Genomic DNA, 18,821 nt, shown 5'->3' on the forward strand with positions numbered 1-18,821 from the left:
TCAGTCGGTTGAGCACTGACTTCGGCTCAGGTCAGGATCCCACCGTTCCCCAGTTCGAGCTCCATGTCAGGCTCTGTGCTGACAGCTCAGAGCCTGAAGCCTGATTCAGATTCTATGTCTCCCTCTGTCTCTCTGCACTGCCCCCCCCCCCCCACCGTGCTCTGTCTCTCTCTCTCAAAAATAAATCAACATTAAAATACAAATCTGACCTAGTCACTACTTAATGTCTTTCATGGTTCCCTGACACCTCCAGCAAGGCATACAAAGCTGCCTGTGACTTGGTCCTTGCCTCTCTATAATGGTTTATTGCTTAGTCCTTTCAGAACAACATTCTTTTTTTTTTTTTTTTTTTTTTTTACAGAACTGCCTCCCCAATTATAACTGTGTGATTATTGCAAAAATACCAATTAGAGACCAGGCTGTGCCTGTTGGAAGTTCTTCCCTTGAATTTACTAAATGGAAACTAGGGGAAATGCTTTCTTCCCCCACCCCCTAAATTCTTTGTCAGTATGAGAAGCTTGAGATATTGAGGCTGGAGGGGAGCCAAGATGAGAAGCTGAATGAAAGAATCCTAATGGCACTGAGCCAAACCTCTGATCCTTGAGATTCCCAGAGTGCTCCAAGTCTCGGCAACTCTTCCTTTAATTCTGTGAACTGAGAATTCTGCCAGTAAACCCCTTTATCTGCTTAAACTAGTTGGAGTTGGGTTCCTGTCACTTGCCAATAAGAATCCCAGAAATTTCTCTGCAGCCTCTCTCTTTGCTCTGTCCCGCTTTTCAATGTTAAATGCTGTAATAATTGCTTCCACTCCCCACACATGCACCACAAAGTCGATTTTCTGCTTCTGACCAGTTTTCCTTTTCCTGAAGATTCCTTAACACTTTTGTCATTCTGCTAATTCTTGCTGTGCTGGGAAAAGAACTAAAGCCAGGTCTTGGTCTATGTCAATCTTAGTGAATTTAAGGAAAATGGAGAAGATAAGACCTGTGGCAAAGTCCCAGGCACAACATAGCCTCTGATAATCACTCCACCAGTAGCTGCCACCAGTCAATATCTCTGTTCAGTATCTCACCTGTTAACCATTAGAAGCTGAATTGAGTACTGGTGGTATCCTTAGGTTGTAATCTATCAGCCCTGGAAGTTTAGCAAGGTCAAAGGAGATTGGAATGATCCAATGATATCATCTCCAAAGGAGATTGGAAAGATCCAGAGTTGAAAGAGGAAAGGAGAGGAGGGGTTGGACTTGAGAAACATGTAGAGTTAAAAGCAGGTCAGATTTGTATTTGAATGTTTATTTTTCAGAGACAGAGCACAAGTGGGGAGGGGCACAGAGAGAGGGAGACACAGAATTTGAAAGAACGTAAAAGTTTGGCACTTTAACCTGTATTATCCATATTACTATAGTTTTCCTTTTATATTTTCCTACCCCCCATAGATTCTAATATAATGAATCTGAATATGGTGTGGGCACTTGGATTTTTAAAAGCTCCCCAGGTAGTTCTTATATGTAGCCAGAGCTAAGAACCACTGCCCTAGAATGCCTAATCAGTCTCAGTCTGTTTTCATGGACAGTCTGGGCTGTTGCCATCAATTTCTGCAACGGGAAGATAGGCATTGATTGCCCTAAGGCAGAGTTTTCATCCAGAGAAAAAGTTGGGAAGTAGTCCCTCCTCATCTATTTTTGGGGAGAGTTTGTGAAGGATTGGTGTCAATTCTTTGAATGTATGGTAGAATTCACCAGTGAAGCCATCTGGGCCTGGGTTTTGTTGGAAGCTTTCTTATTCCTAGTTAAATCTCTTTACTTGCTATATAGGTCTATTCAGATTTTCTGTTCTTCTTGAGTCCATTTTGGTAGTTTGTATATTTCTAGGAATTTTCCCATGTCATTTTAGTAATCTAATTTCTTAGTACAAAGCTTTTCATAGTATTCCCTTATAATTCTTTTTCTTTCTTTTTTGGGCGGGGGATGGAGCAGAGGGAGAGGGAGAGAATTTTTTCTTTAATGTTTATTATTTTTATTATTATTTATTTATTTTTTTTTGAGAGAGAGATAGCACATGGGGAGGGGCAGAGAGAGAGGAGACCAGAGGATCTGAAGCAGGTTCTGCGCTGGCAGCAGAGGCCCTGATGTGGGGCTCGAACCCATGAACTGTGAGATCATTACCTGAGCCGAAGTCAGACGTTCAATCAACTGAGCCACCCAGGCACCCCACTTTTTACTTCTTTAAAGTTCATAGTAATGTCCCCCTCTTTGATTCCTAATTGTAATAATTTTTTTCTTTTTTCTTGTCAATCTAAGCTAAAAGACAATTTTTTCTTTTTGTTTGATGAATTACTTTGTTTTCTTGGATTTTTTTAATTTTCTTATTTTTATTTTATTTCTGCTCTAACATTTATTGTTTCCTTCTACTTGTTTTGGTTTAGTTTGCTTTTCTTTTTCTAGTTTCTTAAGGTAGAAGATTAAGCTACTGATTTGAGGTCTGTCTCTTTTTATTAATAAACTTTATTTTTTGGAGCAGGTTTAGATTCACAGCAGAATTAAGAAGGTACAGAGAATTCCCACATATACCGTGTCCTCACACATGCACAGCCTCCCCTATTATTGACATTCCACACCACAGTGGTACATTTGTTGCAATACATGAACCTACATTGATACATTAGTATCACCCAAGGTCCATAGTTTACAGTAGAGTTTACTTTTGGTGTACATTTTATGGGTTTTGACAATGTATCCCCCACTGTATCATAGAAAACAGTTGCACTGCCCTAAAAAGCCTCTGTTCTCTGCCTATTTTTCTTTCCCGTCCCCTAAGCCCTAGCAACTGTCTCCACAGTTTTGCATTTTCCAGAATGTCGTATAGTTGGAATCATACAGAATATAGCCTTTCAGATTGGTTTCTTTCACTTAGTGATATGCATTTGTTTCCTCCATGTATTATTCATGGCTTGACAGCTCATTTCTTTTCAGTACTGAATAATATTCCAGTGTCTAGACTTTGTTTTTTAATGTTTATTTATTTTGAGAGAGAGTGAGAGAGCAGGAAAGGGGCAGAGAATCCCAAGAATCCCGAGAGGATCCCAGAATCCCCTCTGTCAGCACAGAGCCTTACATGGGGCTCAAACCCACAAACCGTGAGATCACAACCTGAGCTGAAACCAAGAGTCAGACACTTAACCAACTGAGCCACCCAGGTGCCCCTGGACTTCTTAAATGCAAGTAGTTATAGCTATAAATTTCCATCTGAATACCACTTTTATTGTTTGTCATACATTTTGGTATGTTGTATGAAATACTGTCTGTATAGGGAGGGCAAGATAATTGTTTGCTTACTTCATTTACAAGTTTTGAAAATAATGAAAATTTTCCCTAGTATGCCAGTTATGAATTATTGCTATTCAGTTCCAAATTTATCCTTTTTGCTTGCTCTGTGAAATGATGTGGGCCCTTTTAAATATTTATCCAAGGGGTGCCCAGGTGGCTCAGTCAGTTGAGCATCCAACTTTGGCTCAAGTCATGATCTCGTGGTTCGTGAGTTCAAGCCCTGCATAGGGCTCATTGCTCTCAACGCAGAACCTGCTTCAGATCCTCTGTCCCCCTCTCTCTGCCTCCACCCCCCCGCTTGTGCTTTCTAAAAAATAAATAAACATTTAAAAAATATATTCTTTATCTGCTGGCAGATACTAAAATTTGTCAGTAGAGGGCACCAGAGAGATATCGCAAGAGGAAAAGGTTTTGTTTCCTGTTTCTACAGTTTGAGTTAGGCAGGCTTCTGTGCTACAGGCAGCTTCTCCAGTGTTTGGCTCCTGCAACGTACAGAGCTTCTTCAGCCCCTGGCCTTTTCAGTTTATGGTGGCCAACAGCCAGAAACTGCTCTTGGCACCACCTCAGGTGGTTTATAGTAGAGTGTCTTTTCTGAGACATCTCCCCATGATTTACTTTCCCTAGCATCCTACATGGTAGATTTCTAGCAGCTTCTGCCATTGTAGCACCACACTGCTTCCTTGGCATCTAGTGAGCCACAGACACATCCTCTCTGAGAAGGTCCGCACCTCAGCTCTGAGGCGATCTTCAGTGGGCAGTCTATCTCAACCATAGAGGTAGTGGCTGTTCCTTATATTGCTAATCCTTTATTATTTTAGAGGGTTTTTTGTTTGTTTGTTTGTTTGTTTGTTTGTTTTTTACTTCTTTACTAGTCAATTCCTTATTTCTCCAATCCTCTGTTATAGTTGATAAGTCTTTAAATAAATAAGACCTTCTCTGTTCAAATGATTGCATGGTTTCTCTCTGAACTGGACCCAGACTGAAACATCAGGTAATTAAAATTTTTTTTTGACATTTATTCATTTTTGAGAGACAGAGACAGAGCACAAGCAGGGGAGGGGCAGCGAGAGAGGGAGACACAGAATCTGAAGCAGGCTCCAGGCTCCGAGCTGTCAGCAGAGCCCGACACAGGGCTCGAACTCACAAACCGCAAGATCACGACCTGAGCCAAAGTCAGACGCTTAACTGACTGAGCCACCAACATCAGGCAATTTCTAAAGGTGACAATATAGTTTGTTTGATGAGCTGATGTGTCAAAATTAAGGATTTATGTTCAGTAAAGTACAAAATTAGTAGACAATGGAAGAGAAAACAACTGAAATGTCTAAAAATGATAAGGACTTGATATCTGCAATATATAAGAAACCATCAGCAAGAAAAATAAAGCAACCCCAATAGTAAAATGGGCAATGGGGGCACCTGGGTGGGTCAGTCAGTTAAGCATCCAACTTCAGCTCAGGTCATGATCTCAGGGTTCGTGAGTTCATGCCCTGAATCGGGCTAGCTGCTGCCAGCGTGGAGCCTGCTTCGGTTCTTCTGTCTCCCTCTCTCTGTTCCTCCCCCACTTGCACTCTCTCTCTCTCAAAAATCAAAAAAAGAAAGAAAAAGAAAAATGGCCAACGGATATAAATTTAAAAAGAAGAAACTAAAAAGATCATTAAGAAATGTTCAGATTCATTAGTAATCAAGTGCAAATTAAAACTACAATAAGGTATCACATCACACCCGTCGGTATGGAAAAAGTTTGGAAGCTGGACACTGGTTATATTTCAAATATACCTCAGATCTGTCCTCTTCTCTCCATCTCATTTGCTGTCACTCTAGTCCAAGGCCACCATCATCTTCTGCATTAGTGTAATACAAAAATGTAACTGATCTACCCACTTCTATGCTTTCTCCCCCCACAATTCACTGTTTCCTTGGGTGGAAGAGAAATCTAAGTGTAGCTCAGATACCACTTCTTTGCTTAGAACCCTTCAATAACTTCTTACTGCACTTGGAATAAAATCCTTTATCATGGCCTGCAGGTGATCTGAGTGATCTCCTTACCTAACTCTTCAATTTCATACTGTGCCACTCTTCTTGCTTACTATTCTCCAGCAGATACTTCAACATCTTGAACACTTCAAGGTCTTTCCTTCTTCATACCCTCTGCACATACTATTCCTTCTCTCTGAATCCTCATGTAGCTAGCTAGCTAGCTCCTTCTCATCTTTCTTTCTCCTCAAAGATCCTGGCCACCTTTTCTGGAGCAGATCTCATTAAGTCTCTATCACTGTTACCCTGCCTATTTCTTTCACAATGCTAACATAATTTGAAATTATTCTACAAGTTATTAATTTATAAATTATTTAGTTTTTAATTTCCTCTACTAGATAATGCACTTCATGAGGGTGGGGACCATGTTCGTCTTTTCCACCATCTACCTCCAGCACTTAAAGCAATGCCTAAGACAGGACGTATTAAAACACGTGAATGGGGCTCCTGGGTAGCTCAGTGGGTTTAGGGTCCCACTCTTGATTTCAGCTCAGGTCATGATTCCAGGGTCATGGGATCCAGCCCCGGGTCAGCTCCATGCTGGTAAGATCCTCTCTCTCCCTCTGTTTCTCTCCCCCACTAGCACATTCTCTCTCTAAAATAAAATTTAAAAATCGTTTCTTGTCTTTTGGCTAAGATCAAGTGTAAAAAAGCAAACAGAAAAACCCACATGTGAATTAATCTATTTCATGTTTTCTTTACAAATGCAGCTGCTTCACACTTAAATGTTATGTTCTAGTTAGTAATGCAACAACAAAACAAACTCCACACGCTCATTTAAAATTCTGTTACTTTCGGACCCCCTGAGTGTCTCAGTCCGTTGAGCATCCGAGCATCCAACTTAGGCTCAGGTCATGAGTTTTGAGCCCCGCAACTGGCTCTGTGCTGATAGCTCAGAGCCTGAAGCCTGCTTCAGATTCTGTCTGTCTGTCTCTCTCTCTCTGCCCCTCCCTGCCTCTCTCTCAAAAATAAACATTAAAAATTTTTTTTTTTACTGCTGTTACTTTACAAATTATCAGCGCCTCCATACTTTCCCCTTTATGTTCAGTATCCATCTTATTTTATTGTCATCTGCCGGTTCAAATCCTTTACCATTTCTAACACATGGTTTTTATATCGCTTTTTGGCTTAGAAGTTATCTAACTTCTTTGTAAGAGTTCTCTGTATATTAGCCTTGTTATCGTTTGTTTTGCACGTTATTTTCCCCCACATTCCCCTGCGACTACTTAGCAGGGTTTTGTTTTTTAACTTCAAACCTGAACTACTCTAGGTAAGAAGGTGACGTCTGAGTTGACTCCAGCAGGCCATGTGAAGTTGGCTGGGTGCCAGGGCAACAGAGCATGGTAGCAAGAGAGCACCGCGAATCTCAAAAAGAAAAACAATGACTACGCAAATTCCTGCACGCTCCCACACCCGGCGCGAGCTTTACTACCTACAGCCAGGACTGTAGGCCGGCGCCTGGCGCTTGTGTCTGACGTCACCGACGTACCGCACAGTTCACTCAGGCAGCGCAACCTCGGTGGCTGTCCACCGCGCGCGCAGAGGCGACTAGTCTTGCGGCGCCGGAAGCCGAGGGCACGTGACCGGGTGACAGCCCTTTCTAGGTTGCAGGGCTCGCTTTAGGTGTTGCGGCACGGGATGGCGGAGGCGCCTCCTGTCTCAGGTACTGTCCCGGCCCGCGCGGGACTGGGCCCCTCTCAGGGAGCGGAAATTGGGTCAGTGACGAGTCCTAGGGGCCCGGCCATTCATATCGCGAGAGTGGCGCGTACTAGGGCTGGGGATAGTGGCTCGGAAGGGCCAAGCCACGCGCGTCGTGGGTGTCGAGACCTCGCTGGTTCACCACTGGGCTGTGAAGTCCCCGCAGCTGGGTCTCCAGGGAGAGCGGGTTTGTCCCAGCGCTAAGCGATTCGATGTGGGCGTCCCGCCTTCAGCCCGGCCCTACTGGGGCAGAGGCCGCCCTGATCTCCAGAAGGCGGGCGGCGGCCCAGTCACCGCCAGTGACGATGGAGGGCTCTCCATGCGTAGCGGGTTGGCGCTTCCTGGGGCAGCGGAGCGGGCTCGACCCGGACATCAGTGGTTTCCAATCTCAGACTGCTACAGACTCGCAATGTGACTGAGTCTCTGTTTCCTCATCTATCAGTTGGGAGTGAATATGTTAATTCCTGTGAAGGCTCCCGCCCTGTACTGTACCTGTTCCGTAATTGTTAGCTAGTTTCTCCTGGAGTTAGCTCTGTGTGTAAAACACCCTCATTTGGCTGTAAATGTAACATCCATTTCCATTTCCTTCAAGGTGTACTTTAGGTCTTTGTTATCCAAACTTTACATCGCGACTCAGTGCACACGTGTAAATACAAAAGCGAACCAAAAGTTTCAGAAAGTAATGTTTTTCCTTGCTGTCTGCAGTATGCTCTATTTTCTGTTTTATTTGAAAAAATACTTGTCACACCCATTACAATGGTTTGATTTCAGGACCCACTCTTAATGAAAAACAGGACAGCAATTTGCAGCATGTGGTTTGTAGTCTTAGTTCAAGACTCACTGATTTGAGTGAGTCACTGCCACTTAACCAATGTTAGGGCACTAGGAAGAATATATATGTATTTGTGTACTGGGTGGCAGGAAAAATGTACTTGTTACTGTGGGTCTCAGTAAAAAAAAAAAAAAAAAAAATGTGTTTTCCAAACCCTAGTCCTGATTTAGGTATTGAGTCATCTTGGGGGATAGGAACTTTTTTAGGCTGGTGTTTTGTCATTCTCCCACACGTTTTTTCCCCCCAGATCCTCAACTGAATCCATTGATCTTCCCATCCTCAGGCTCACTTCTGGCCCATTTCTACACCTGTCAGTGTTCGAGGCCAGAATGGGTGGGATTTGTTGTGAGTTACAGTTTTGGCCTCCTGTATTCTGCCCCAGGTTACAACCTCCTCCCCATCTACTGTGGCAAAGTCCCCTAGTCCAAAGAACTATCCCATGTTCTTATTTTAGCATCATCTCTAGCCCACACCCCCATCTCCACTCAGCGTTTAGTTCTCTTGCCCACTTCTGTCCTCAAATAGCAGAGCAGTTCAGGGATATATTTCTGCCCATGGGCAGACTCTCCAATGTCTGCTTTGTTTCTGGACTTCATAATCTATTGGATTTCCCCTTACTCTTCTCCACTCATCTGCTGGACACTTAACTATTCTGCTGTGTTATCTTGAATGTAGGGTACCACTTGTATCCTCTTTACCAAGTAACTTCTAGCTACTTAAAATACTAAGAAAAAAAGCGGGGAGTGTCTCAGTTCTTTGTGTCTTGGGTGCAGTTTACTGAGTCATGTGCCCTTTTCCCCTTCCTCCTGTCTCTTAAGGGTCTCTCTGAGGACATTACCTACTACCTCATGTCTAATGGAACACATACTGTATATGAATAGGTGCTGCCCTATCTAGACTCTGTAGTTGCATCAACTCCTTACAGCTTAACATGGAACACCTTCCTCCCATCCTTTACCAAGCTATTCTGCACAACTTTACTGGCTTCTTTTGCCCCTCTCCCACTTTGTTTCTTCAAGAAGGAGAGGACTATACAACACCCATTTGGTCTAATATTCCCATTCTTACCTTTATGTTTTCTCTTATGTTTGTGAAACATCTCCTTTGCCACCTTATGAATTTGTCTAATCCCCTTTTTGTTTTGTAAGGCCTTCCACCCCACCCCCAGAATTGCCTGTGTGAAAGCCATCAGGACAAATCCTGGATTGAGTGAAAGGTTACGCTATGACCTTTATGATCTCATTCAGTTCTTGAGTATGTGATTCTATGGTATCCACTACCCAAACTCTGACAGTGTAGTGTAAGAGTGTGGTCTCTAGGGCCATATAGCCAGGGGTGGAATCTTGAGTCTGCTTTGGAACACGTCTGTGGTCTTTGACAAATAACTTTTTCAGTCTCAGTTTTCTCATCAGAAATGTAAGAATTAAATGAGTCAACAGATGCAAAGTGCTTAGAATAGTGCCTGGCGCATGTTAATTACCTAATAAATGTTAGGGTTTATTATTAAACCTGAAACCCACAGGCTCAGTACTGTACCCATTTGTGGTCAGGTCTGTGTATTTTAGATATTCGGTAGCCCTAACAGCAACACTAAAGCACTATTTTAACCACTGTATATATGTTACTAACTTGCTTTATTCTTCATAGCAACTCTTGGATGTAGGGATTATTACTGTCTCCATTCCTTATAAAAAAAATTAGGATTAAGTTACTTGCATACAGACATAAGTGATGGGCAAGTACATAAACACATGTCTTCCAGGCTTTGTTGATTCATAGTACAGTTGACCCTTGAACTATGTGGGGGTTAGGGATGGCAACCCCCCTGCGCAGTGGGAAAATCCACATATAACTTATGACTCCCCGGAAACTTAACTACTATCAGGCTACTGTTGACCAGAAACCTTACCAATGACATAAACATTTGATTAACACAGATTTTACATGATATATATATTATATACTTACATACTCTTGCAATAAAGTAAAGAAAATGTTATGAAAAAAATGAGGAAGAGAAAATACATCTACAGTACTGTACTGTAAACAATTCATGTATAAGTGGACTTCTGTAGTTCAAAACTGTGTTGTTCAAGGGTCAGCTGTATGATCTATATGCTACACATCATTCTGGCTTTTTAATTTTTTTTAATGTTTATTTTTGAGAGAGAGACAGAGTGTGAGCAGGGGAGGGGCAGAGAGAGAGGGAGACAGAATATGAAGCAGGCTCCAGGCTCTGAGCAGTCAGCACAGAGCCCAATGCGGGGCTTGAACCCACAAACCGTGAGATCATGACCTGAGCTGATGTCGGATGCTCAACCAACTAAGCCACCCAGGCACCCCTCATTCTGGCTTTTCTACTAACTAGTTTTGTATCTTTAGGCAAATCATTTAGTCTTTGGGCTTCAGGGACAAAGAAGCATCTTGAGGGAAAAAAAATGAGTGGGTTGAAGAGGCATATGCTTAATTTTTGAGACTCAGATTCTGGACCATATCATAAAGGTTATGTATGGAAAACCTAAAATACATTCCTGGAGGGAACAGGTGGGAACTAATGTACTCACTGTGTTAAGTACTATCAATATGAAATTTTGATTAAATTTCACAATAACCCTTTGAAATAGTATTGTCATCTTTCGTCATGGGTGAGGAAATGAAGGCTAAAAGCAGTATCCCTAAGCTCATACCATCAGTTGGAGGACCAGACTTCAAACTGATTTTGTCTGACTCCAAAGCCTGTTTGCTTGATATTATACAATGCTATCTTAGAGTTTTGAAAGACCACATGGAACCTGCTGTTTGATTCTGTCCCCTGAACTGTATGCTGACCTGAAATTTTTTATAAAACAAATGCAGGTATAAATCATGCCTATCGGGGTGCCTGACTGGCTCAGTTGGCTCAGCATGCAACTCTTGATCTTGGGGTTGTGAGTTCAAGTTCCACATAAAGCAGAGAACTTACATTAAAAATAATAATAATAGCAATAAAAATAATACTAGGGATGCCTGGGTGGCTCATTCAGTTAAGCATCTGACTTTTGATTTCAGTCATGATCTCCGTTGTGAGATCGAACCCCATATCTGTGGGATCTGCTTAAGATTCTCTCTCTCCCTCTGCCCCTCCCCTGCTTGTTCCTGCTCTCTCTCTCTTGCTCTTGCTCTTTCCCTCTCTCTCAAAAAATAATAATAATAATAATGCCTGATCACTCAGATGAGCGGTTTTACTTAGCAGGTTTTTTTTTTTTTAAATGTTTACGTATTTTTGAGAGAGAAAGAGAGCATGAGCAGGGAAGGGGCAGAGAGAGAGGGAGACACAGAGTCCGAAGCAGGCTCCAGGCTCCAAGCTGTCAGCACAGAGCCCAACGTGGGGCTCAAACCCACGAACCACGAGATCATGACCTGAGCCAAAGTCAGAGGCTTAACTGACTGAGCCACCCACGTGCCCCGTTTACTTAGCAATTCTTAGCAGTGGCTATTGGTGAAGCTACTGGACATGGAATGGTCAGTCTTCCACAAGCACCTTGAACCTATCATATTCACAGGAAAAGTAGGCCTTAATAAGGGCCTGTTTTATATAGTCCTTAGGAAAATAACTTTTAGATATGGCCTAGGGACTTGTGGGTTTCATGGGTGACAATTTCTTTACTGGCGTGTCTATTTTTTTATGTCCTAGGTACTTTTAAATTCAATACGGATGCTGCTGAGTTCATTCCTCAGGAGAGAAAAAATTCTGGTCTAAATTGTGGGAGTCAAAGGAGACTAGATTCTAATAGGATTGGTAGAAGAAATTACAGTTCACCACCTCCTTGTCACCTTTCCAGGCAAGTCTCTTATGATGACATCTCTGGTATTCATCAGCACAGTTATCTTTTGGGAAGCAAACCTAAGAGTCAACAAAGTTCTTTCCAGTCCTCTACTTCTAACAAATTACTCAAGAGCCATGGCCTTCAGAATCAACCTTGGCAGAAATTGAGGAGTGAAAAGCAACATACCAAGGTCAAGAAAGTCCAGAATCTCACTGACCAGTCCTCAGATGCAGCTAGCTTAGAAAATGTGGCCAGGCCAGAGAGTGGGACAAACCCCAGAGAGCACAGCCCTTCTGAGAGTGAGAAGGAAATTGTTGGTGCAGATCCCAGAGGAGCAAAACCCAAAAAAGCAGCCCAATTTATATACAGCTATGGTAGAGGACCAAAAGTCAAGGGAAAACTCAAATGTGAGTGGGGTAACAGAATGACTACAAAATCAGAGGATGCTGGACCTGAAAATACCAAACCTGTGGGGATTATCCACTCTGACTCTTTGGACACATCCTTTAGGAAAGGAGTATCGGATGGGTATGGGGCCAGACGCAGTGAGCAAAGAAGATACCCACAGAAAAGGCCTCCCTGGGAAGTGGAGGGGGCTAGGCCACGACCAGGTAGGAATCCACTAAAACAAGAGGGCCAACGACATACAAATGCCGGACCCAGAAACAACATGGCACCCATTCCAAAGGATAATCTTAATGAAAGGCCAGCAAAATCTGCCTGTGACGATGGGAATTTGGCAGTTGTCAACAAGTCTTCCAGAAGGATTGACCCAGAGAAATGTGCTGTAAGGAGGCAGGATCCTCAAGTAGCATCTTTCCCCCGAGGCAAACAGAACCATGTGCTAAAGAATGTGGAAACGCACACAGGTAAATCTACCTAGATAGTGGAAATGTTTTGTCTTGTTTTGTTTTGATAGATAATAAATTCATGCAATTTAGGAGCTAGAAAATATTAAAAGGTATACAGTGAGGGATGCCTGGGTAGCTCAGTCAAAGTGTCTGACTCTTGATTTCGGCTCAGGTCATGATCTCAGTTTGTGAGTTTGAGCCTTGCGTTGGACTCCAAACTAACAGTGCAGAGCCTGTTTGGGATTCTCTCTCTACCCCCATCTCTCTCTCTGCCCCCGTCCCCCACGCTCTCAAAATAAACTTAAAAAAAAAAAAGGTATGAAATGAAACATCTCTATCTTTGTTCATCATCTGCCTGCCTGGGACTTACCACTCCTTGCTCCCCTCCCCAGTAAGTAACCACTTACTTAGTTTTTCTATATTATAAGCAAACACAAATACGGAACTTTTTTCTTTTTTTTCTTTTTTCTTTTTTTTTTTTTTAACATTTATTTATTTTTGAGACAGAGAGAGAGCATGAACAGGGGAGGGTCAGAGAAAGAGGGAGACACAGAATCCGAAACAGGCTCCAGGCTCTGAGCTGTCAGCACAGAGCCCGACGCGGGGCTCGAACCCACGGACCATGAGATCATGACCTGAGCCGAAGTCGGACGCTTAACCGACTGAGCCACCCAGGCACCCCGGAACTTTTTTTCTTAATAAAGAATTTTAGCAAGGGATTTTTAAAATGCAGATGTGGGTCTTATAGATGTTTGGTTACAAGATTTTTTTTTAATATAAAAGCACAGGTAAGGGATGGTAACATCTCCACTGCCTTTCCTTATTCCAGCCTGCATCGTCTCTTGTCTGCTCATCTGCAAAATGTCCTAACCATTCTTGTCATCTTCATTTTCTCTCTTTCAGTCCATCTCTTACACCAGCATCAGAGAATGGTCTTTCTAAAATACATATTGAACTGTGTCACTCCCCTGTTTATTTCTGTTCACTTGTTTTCACCACAGCAGAATGCAGATTCTGGCTTCTTCCTTACCCAGCCACCCCACCTTATGCTGCATCAGCCCCCCCACCACATTGTATTCTCTGTACTCTATGTTGTTTCATCATTCCCTGCTGTTGTATATATGGCTCTCTTCTTCTAGAATGTCTGCCATTTGATTCACTAATGAATCCTTACTCTTTTTAAATTGCTCTTTTGAAAAATATTTTTTTGAGAGTGAGAAAGTGCACACATTAGGGAGGGGGGTGCAAAAGGAGGGGAAGAGAGACTCCCAGGCAGGCTTCATGCTCAGTGCAAAGCCTGACACAGTGCTTGATCCCACGACCCTGGGATCATGACCTGAGCTGAAATCAAGAGTCGGATGCTCAACTGACTAAGCCACCCAGCGCTCCTCTTACTCATTTTTTAATAGTGAGTTTAGCCACATGTCCAGGAAACCTTTCTTACTTCCACAGATGGCATTAATCTTCAATAGCCCTACGATGTCTTTCCCTTAAACGTACACGTTTCCGTTATAGCAGTTAGCACTGGAAGCCATCATTGTTTATATGTCGATGCCCACCACTAATCTGTAAGCTTCCTGAAAGCAAAGATTGTTTTTTATATCCCTATTGCTTAACATAGCTCATAGAACATAATAGGTATTCCACTCTGTTGGAAGGTTCTTCTTTATTTTGAACTAAAAACTTCTTTCCAGTAAATACTTTCTATCCCCTGGTTCAGGTTCTGTCCTCTGAAGCAACACAGCAACCAGTCTCTCTCACCAGTTTCCCACCTCCTCATTGCAAATCAGCTTTTTTGCAGTATTTGAAGACACCTCTCATTTTGCCTTGAGTGTGTATATATTTCGTACAGGCTAAACAGTTTCGTTCTTGTAGCTGTCCTTGTGGACCTTTACCATCTGGTCTCCCTCCAGTTTAATGTACGTAGCCCAGCCCAACACATGAAGTCACCACCTACCCAGGACTGTTTTTACCCTGGCTTATAGTACTTCTAGTTCTCTTTTGCTCCCCTAGGCAGTCCTTCTTCTTGGGACCTCAACTTGTGTATGAACAAAGGTAGCATTATACTAGTGTTGTCTTTGAATTCTTAAGGCTGGTTAATAGTTTCCTTTTGCTTCATAACAAATTATCACAAAAATGTAGTGGCTTGAGATAACACAAATTTATTATGTCACAGTTTCTTTGGGTCGGGAGTTTGTGTATCTGTTAGCCTAGTTCTCTACTCAGAGCCTCACAGGTCTAAAATTTGGCCAGGGAGAAACCTCATCTGAGGCATGGGGTCTTTCATGCTCACTGGTTGTTGGTAGGATTTAGTTCTTTATGGGTGTAGGGTGAAGTCCCCTATTCTTGCTGACTATTGGCTGAGGGTCACTCTCAGCTCTTAGAGGTCACCTGCAATTCCCTACCACATTGCCCTCTACACAACATGGCACTTATCTTCTTCGAGGTCTATAGGAAAACATCTGCTAGAGATCCTTCAAATCTCTCTGACTTCTTTCTCTGATCCCTAGACTCTTTTTAAAGGGTTCACCTGATTATATCAGGCCCACTGAGACTCAAGGGGAGGAGATTATATAGGGCATGCACACCTGTATGCATGTGGGAATCTTAGAGGCCATCTTAGCGTTTTGCCTAACAAATCTCTCTTGGCCTCACATCCCCACATATTCTTGAGAACACTTTATTCATATTTATAGAATAAATACTATGTACCAAGCACTGTTCTAGGTACTGGGAATACACTACTAGTGAGATTTACATTCTGGTAGGGAAGGCAGGCAGAGAGCACTTAAACAAATATTTAGTACGTCAGGTTGTGGGTAAGTGCTAAAAAAGAAATATAAAGCAGTTTAAGAGGACAGAGTAAAGGGGGGGCGCTAGTTTAGATATGTTGGTCTGTTTGATGAGACAAGTACACCATGTGGCTTTCTGTAAAGTGTACCCAGCAGAGGAAGAAGCAAGTTTAGATTAGGGTGTGAACAACAGAGAAGCAGGCAGCAGAGGAGGTCAGAGAAATCACAGGGGCTGGATCATGTGAGGCCCTTGGATGTGGTTCTGATTAAGAAGATCAGAGGGGCGCCTGGGTGGCGCAGTCGGTTAAGCGTCCGACTTCAGCCAGGTCACGATCTCACGGTCCGTGAGTTCGAGCCCCGCGTCGGGCTCTGGGCTGATGGCTCAGAGCCTAGAGCCTGTTTCCTATTCTGTGTCTCCCTCTCTCTCTGCCCCTCGCCCGTTCATGCTCTGTCTCTCTCTGTCCCAAAAATAAATAAACGTTGAAAAAAAAAAAAAAAAGATCAGAAGCAGCTGGAAGATTTTGGGAAAAGGGATGACATGATCTTCCTAGCAGCTGTGTGGAGAATTGTCTGTAAGGAAGCAAGGGGATAAGTTAGGAGTTGTTGGAGCAATTGACGTAGTTGATGATGGAGACTTGGACTAGGGTGGTAGTGTTGGTAAAGGTAAGAGTGTTAGACTTTGGATGTATTTGGAAGATAAAACTGACAGGATTTGCAGATAGACTAGATGTTTGCTCCAAGAGAATGAGAGGAGTCAAAGATGAAGCCAACACTTTTGTGTCTGAATCACATAAAAGAATAGAATTGCCAGGGCACCTGACTGGCTCATTCAGTGGAGTAAGTCACTCTTGATCTCTGGGTTGTAGGCTTTAGCCCCACCTTGGGTATAGAGATTACTTAAAAAATAAAATCTTAAAAAAACAAAAAACAAAAAACAAATAGAATTGCCATGTACTGGAGTGTGAGCCTGGGAGAGGAAAGGGTGTTTGTTTTCAAAACTTTTTAGTTTGAAATAATTTTAGATTTATAGAAAAGTTGCAAAATAGTACAGAGAATACCCATATATCTTTCACAGCTTTGTCTAATGTTAATATCTTACATAACCAACTCTGGTCCTTTGTCAAAACTAGGAAATTAACACTGGTACAGTAGTATAAACTAAACTGTAGACTTTATTTGGATTTCACCATTTTTTTCCACTAACATCCTTATTTTGTTCCAGGATCCAGTCCAGGGTACCACGTTGCATTTAGTCATCATGTCTCCTTAGTCTCCTTTTAGTCTTAGTCTTCTTGTTGGAAAAGTTTTCTTGGTCTTTCTTGTTGGAAAAGTTTGGATATGTTTTGTCCACTCCTCGTTCAGGAAAGATAGATAATTTGGTTAAGTAGGGAGTTAAGAATTCGAGAAGAGATCTGGACTGGAGATGTAAACTTGGGAACTTTCAGCATGGAGTCCTCTAACAGACTAAAGGAGGTCACCTAAGATGTGAGTGTAGTTAGAGAAGAAAAGTTTGAGGATGGAGCCTTCCTGTAACTCAGTGTTTAAAGGTTGGAAGGTAAGGACCCAGCAAAGGAGACAGAGAATAAGTAGCAATTGAACTAGGAAGTGAACCATGTTTTAAATGCCAAACTAAAAATGAAATTCAAGGAGGGAGTCATCAGTTGTGCCAAATGCTACTGATGGGTCCAGAAAGATGACAACTGCATATTGACTGGTGGATTTGGCACTGAGAGTTATTGGTCTTGATAAGACAGTTTTGGTGGAGTGGTGGATATAAAAACTTGATTGGAATGGAAAGAAAGGATTAAAGTCTCTATGGCTGCTTGCAAGTGGTCTTTGCTAACTCGCATTCTGTACTGAGAGAAACTAGCACTGCTTCTATTCTTCCAGGCTGTCTGTAGCCCTCATTCTGTGGTAGCAAGATCCCCTGTATCCTTAGTAAGTTTCTCCTCCGCTTCCTAATTAATCTGTGGCCTTCTGTAAGTTCACCACGTTTCCTTACGGCCTTTCAGTGCCTGCTGTTTTTCCTTATCCCACTTGCCTTGTTTCTGGAAGATGAGAGGAGTGTGCTCCTCCATCAGTGTCATTTGTGAACCATTATTTTTCTACCTTTGTATCAAAATCCCTGCTCCTTTGAACTTAATGCTATATCACCTTTTGGCTACATCACCTTCCTGTCTCTTTATTGTTGTCATGTATTAGCCTCCAAATCTCCCAGCCCCAGCCCTCATTTATTAATGCCTCCAGCCTATATCTTTCCTCTTGCCCAATGGTTCTCAAAGTGTTGCAGAGCAGCAGTCCTCAGCAACGCCAGGGAGCTTGTTAGAAAAGCATATTCCTGTGCCTCACCTCAGGCTTACCAAACAGAAGTTCTAGGAATAGGGCCCAGCAATCTTATTTTTTAACAAGCCTCCTGGTAACTCTGATTGGAAAACTACTGATTTACTATAAATCCTGCTGTTTGTCTGGGTGACTGTAGTGATCATATGGATTATACCATCCTCATATTCTTTGATCTTCTCAACCACAGTGACCTTTGCCTTCATTATACTTCTACACCCGCTACTACTTTCTGACCATAAACTCCTGTCCTTCTGGTTCTCTCAGTCTCTTACACCCACTAACTGTATTGTCAGCCATCTATCCTTCTTTATTCCCTCTTCAGGCTGGGCCTTATTGTACTTTTGAAGTATTATCCTTCTGAGAAGCCATTTGGCAGAATCCCCACCCTGGATTGATGCTGCAGTCTACCTTTTCTGCTCCATCTGGATAACAGGATGCTGTTCCAGGAAATCATACAGTAGTACAGATTTGGTGCTGTGGAAGATTCTCTCACCTTCTCAGGGAAGTCTTCCTGATCATCCTGTTTAGATCTATAATATTCCCCCCACTACTAGCATTCCCCATCCCTTACTGGTTTATTTTTCTCCAAAGTACTTCCCACTGTTTGATGATGCTACTTCTTTTTCATTGTTTATCATATTCCCCTACTAGATAATAACTTCCTGAGAGCAGAAAAGTTTTGTCTGTTTTGTTCACTGTATATCCTTAGTGTTTAAACAATGCCTGGCACATAGTAGGTTCTCAGTAAATATTTTTGTTTAGTGATTTCTCCAACTTCAGTTGACTTTCCATACTGCCTATTTTCCCCTCATATGACCTTGGTCAGCTGTCCTTCCCATTTTCATCTAAGAGTACTCCCAAATCTTTTCCAGTCTTGTTCAGATCTTCCTGCCATTCATCTACCTCAGTCTCAGTGGACCTCCTTGCCTCCTATGAGATCATCAGGCATAATTTTCTCAACTTTTTGCTCCCTTTAGGCAAACTCAGAGAAATCTGCCTATTCTTTTCTTTCATTTTGAACTCTCCTTTATTTCCTTCCATCAGCCTTTCACATCTGCTATTGCAAGTTCTCAGCCTAAAGCTCTTCTTAAGTCTGTCCTATGCTCTAAAAGAAAAACTCCCGTCATGTGGCCTCCT

General features: G+C 42.5%; 1 protein-coding gene across 2 annotated transcripts in view; it reads left to right on the plus strand.

Moving 5' to 3' along the window:
- The first annotated feature begins 6,871 nt into the window (after nt 1-6,871).
- NFX1 (nuclear transcription factor, X-box binding 1) overlaps nt 6,872-18,821 on the plus strand; it is a 74,194-nt gene continuing 62,244 nt past the window's right edge. For both annotated transcript variants that reach the window (XM_086683364.1, XM_086683365.1), the window contains exons 1-2: nt 6,872-7,025; nt 11,566-12,567. In XM_086683364.1, coding sequence (XP_086539490.1) covers nt 7,001-7,025; nt 11,566-12,567 — 1,027 coding nt within the window. In that variant the 5' untranslated portion in view covers nt 6,872-7,000. The remainder of the gene's footprint in view (nt 7,026-11,565; nt 12,568-18,821) is intronic.

This window comes from Puma concolor, chromosome D4 (genome assembly GCF_028749965.1).
Source record: "Puma concolor isolate L17-30 chromosome D4, mPumCon1.1.hap2, whole genome shotgun sequence".
Taxonomy (NCBI): Eukaryota; Metazoa; Chordata; class Mammalia; order Carnivora; family Felidae; genus Puma; species Puma concolor.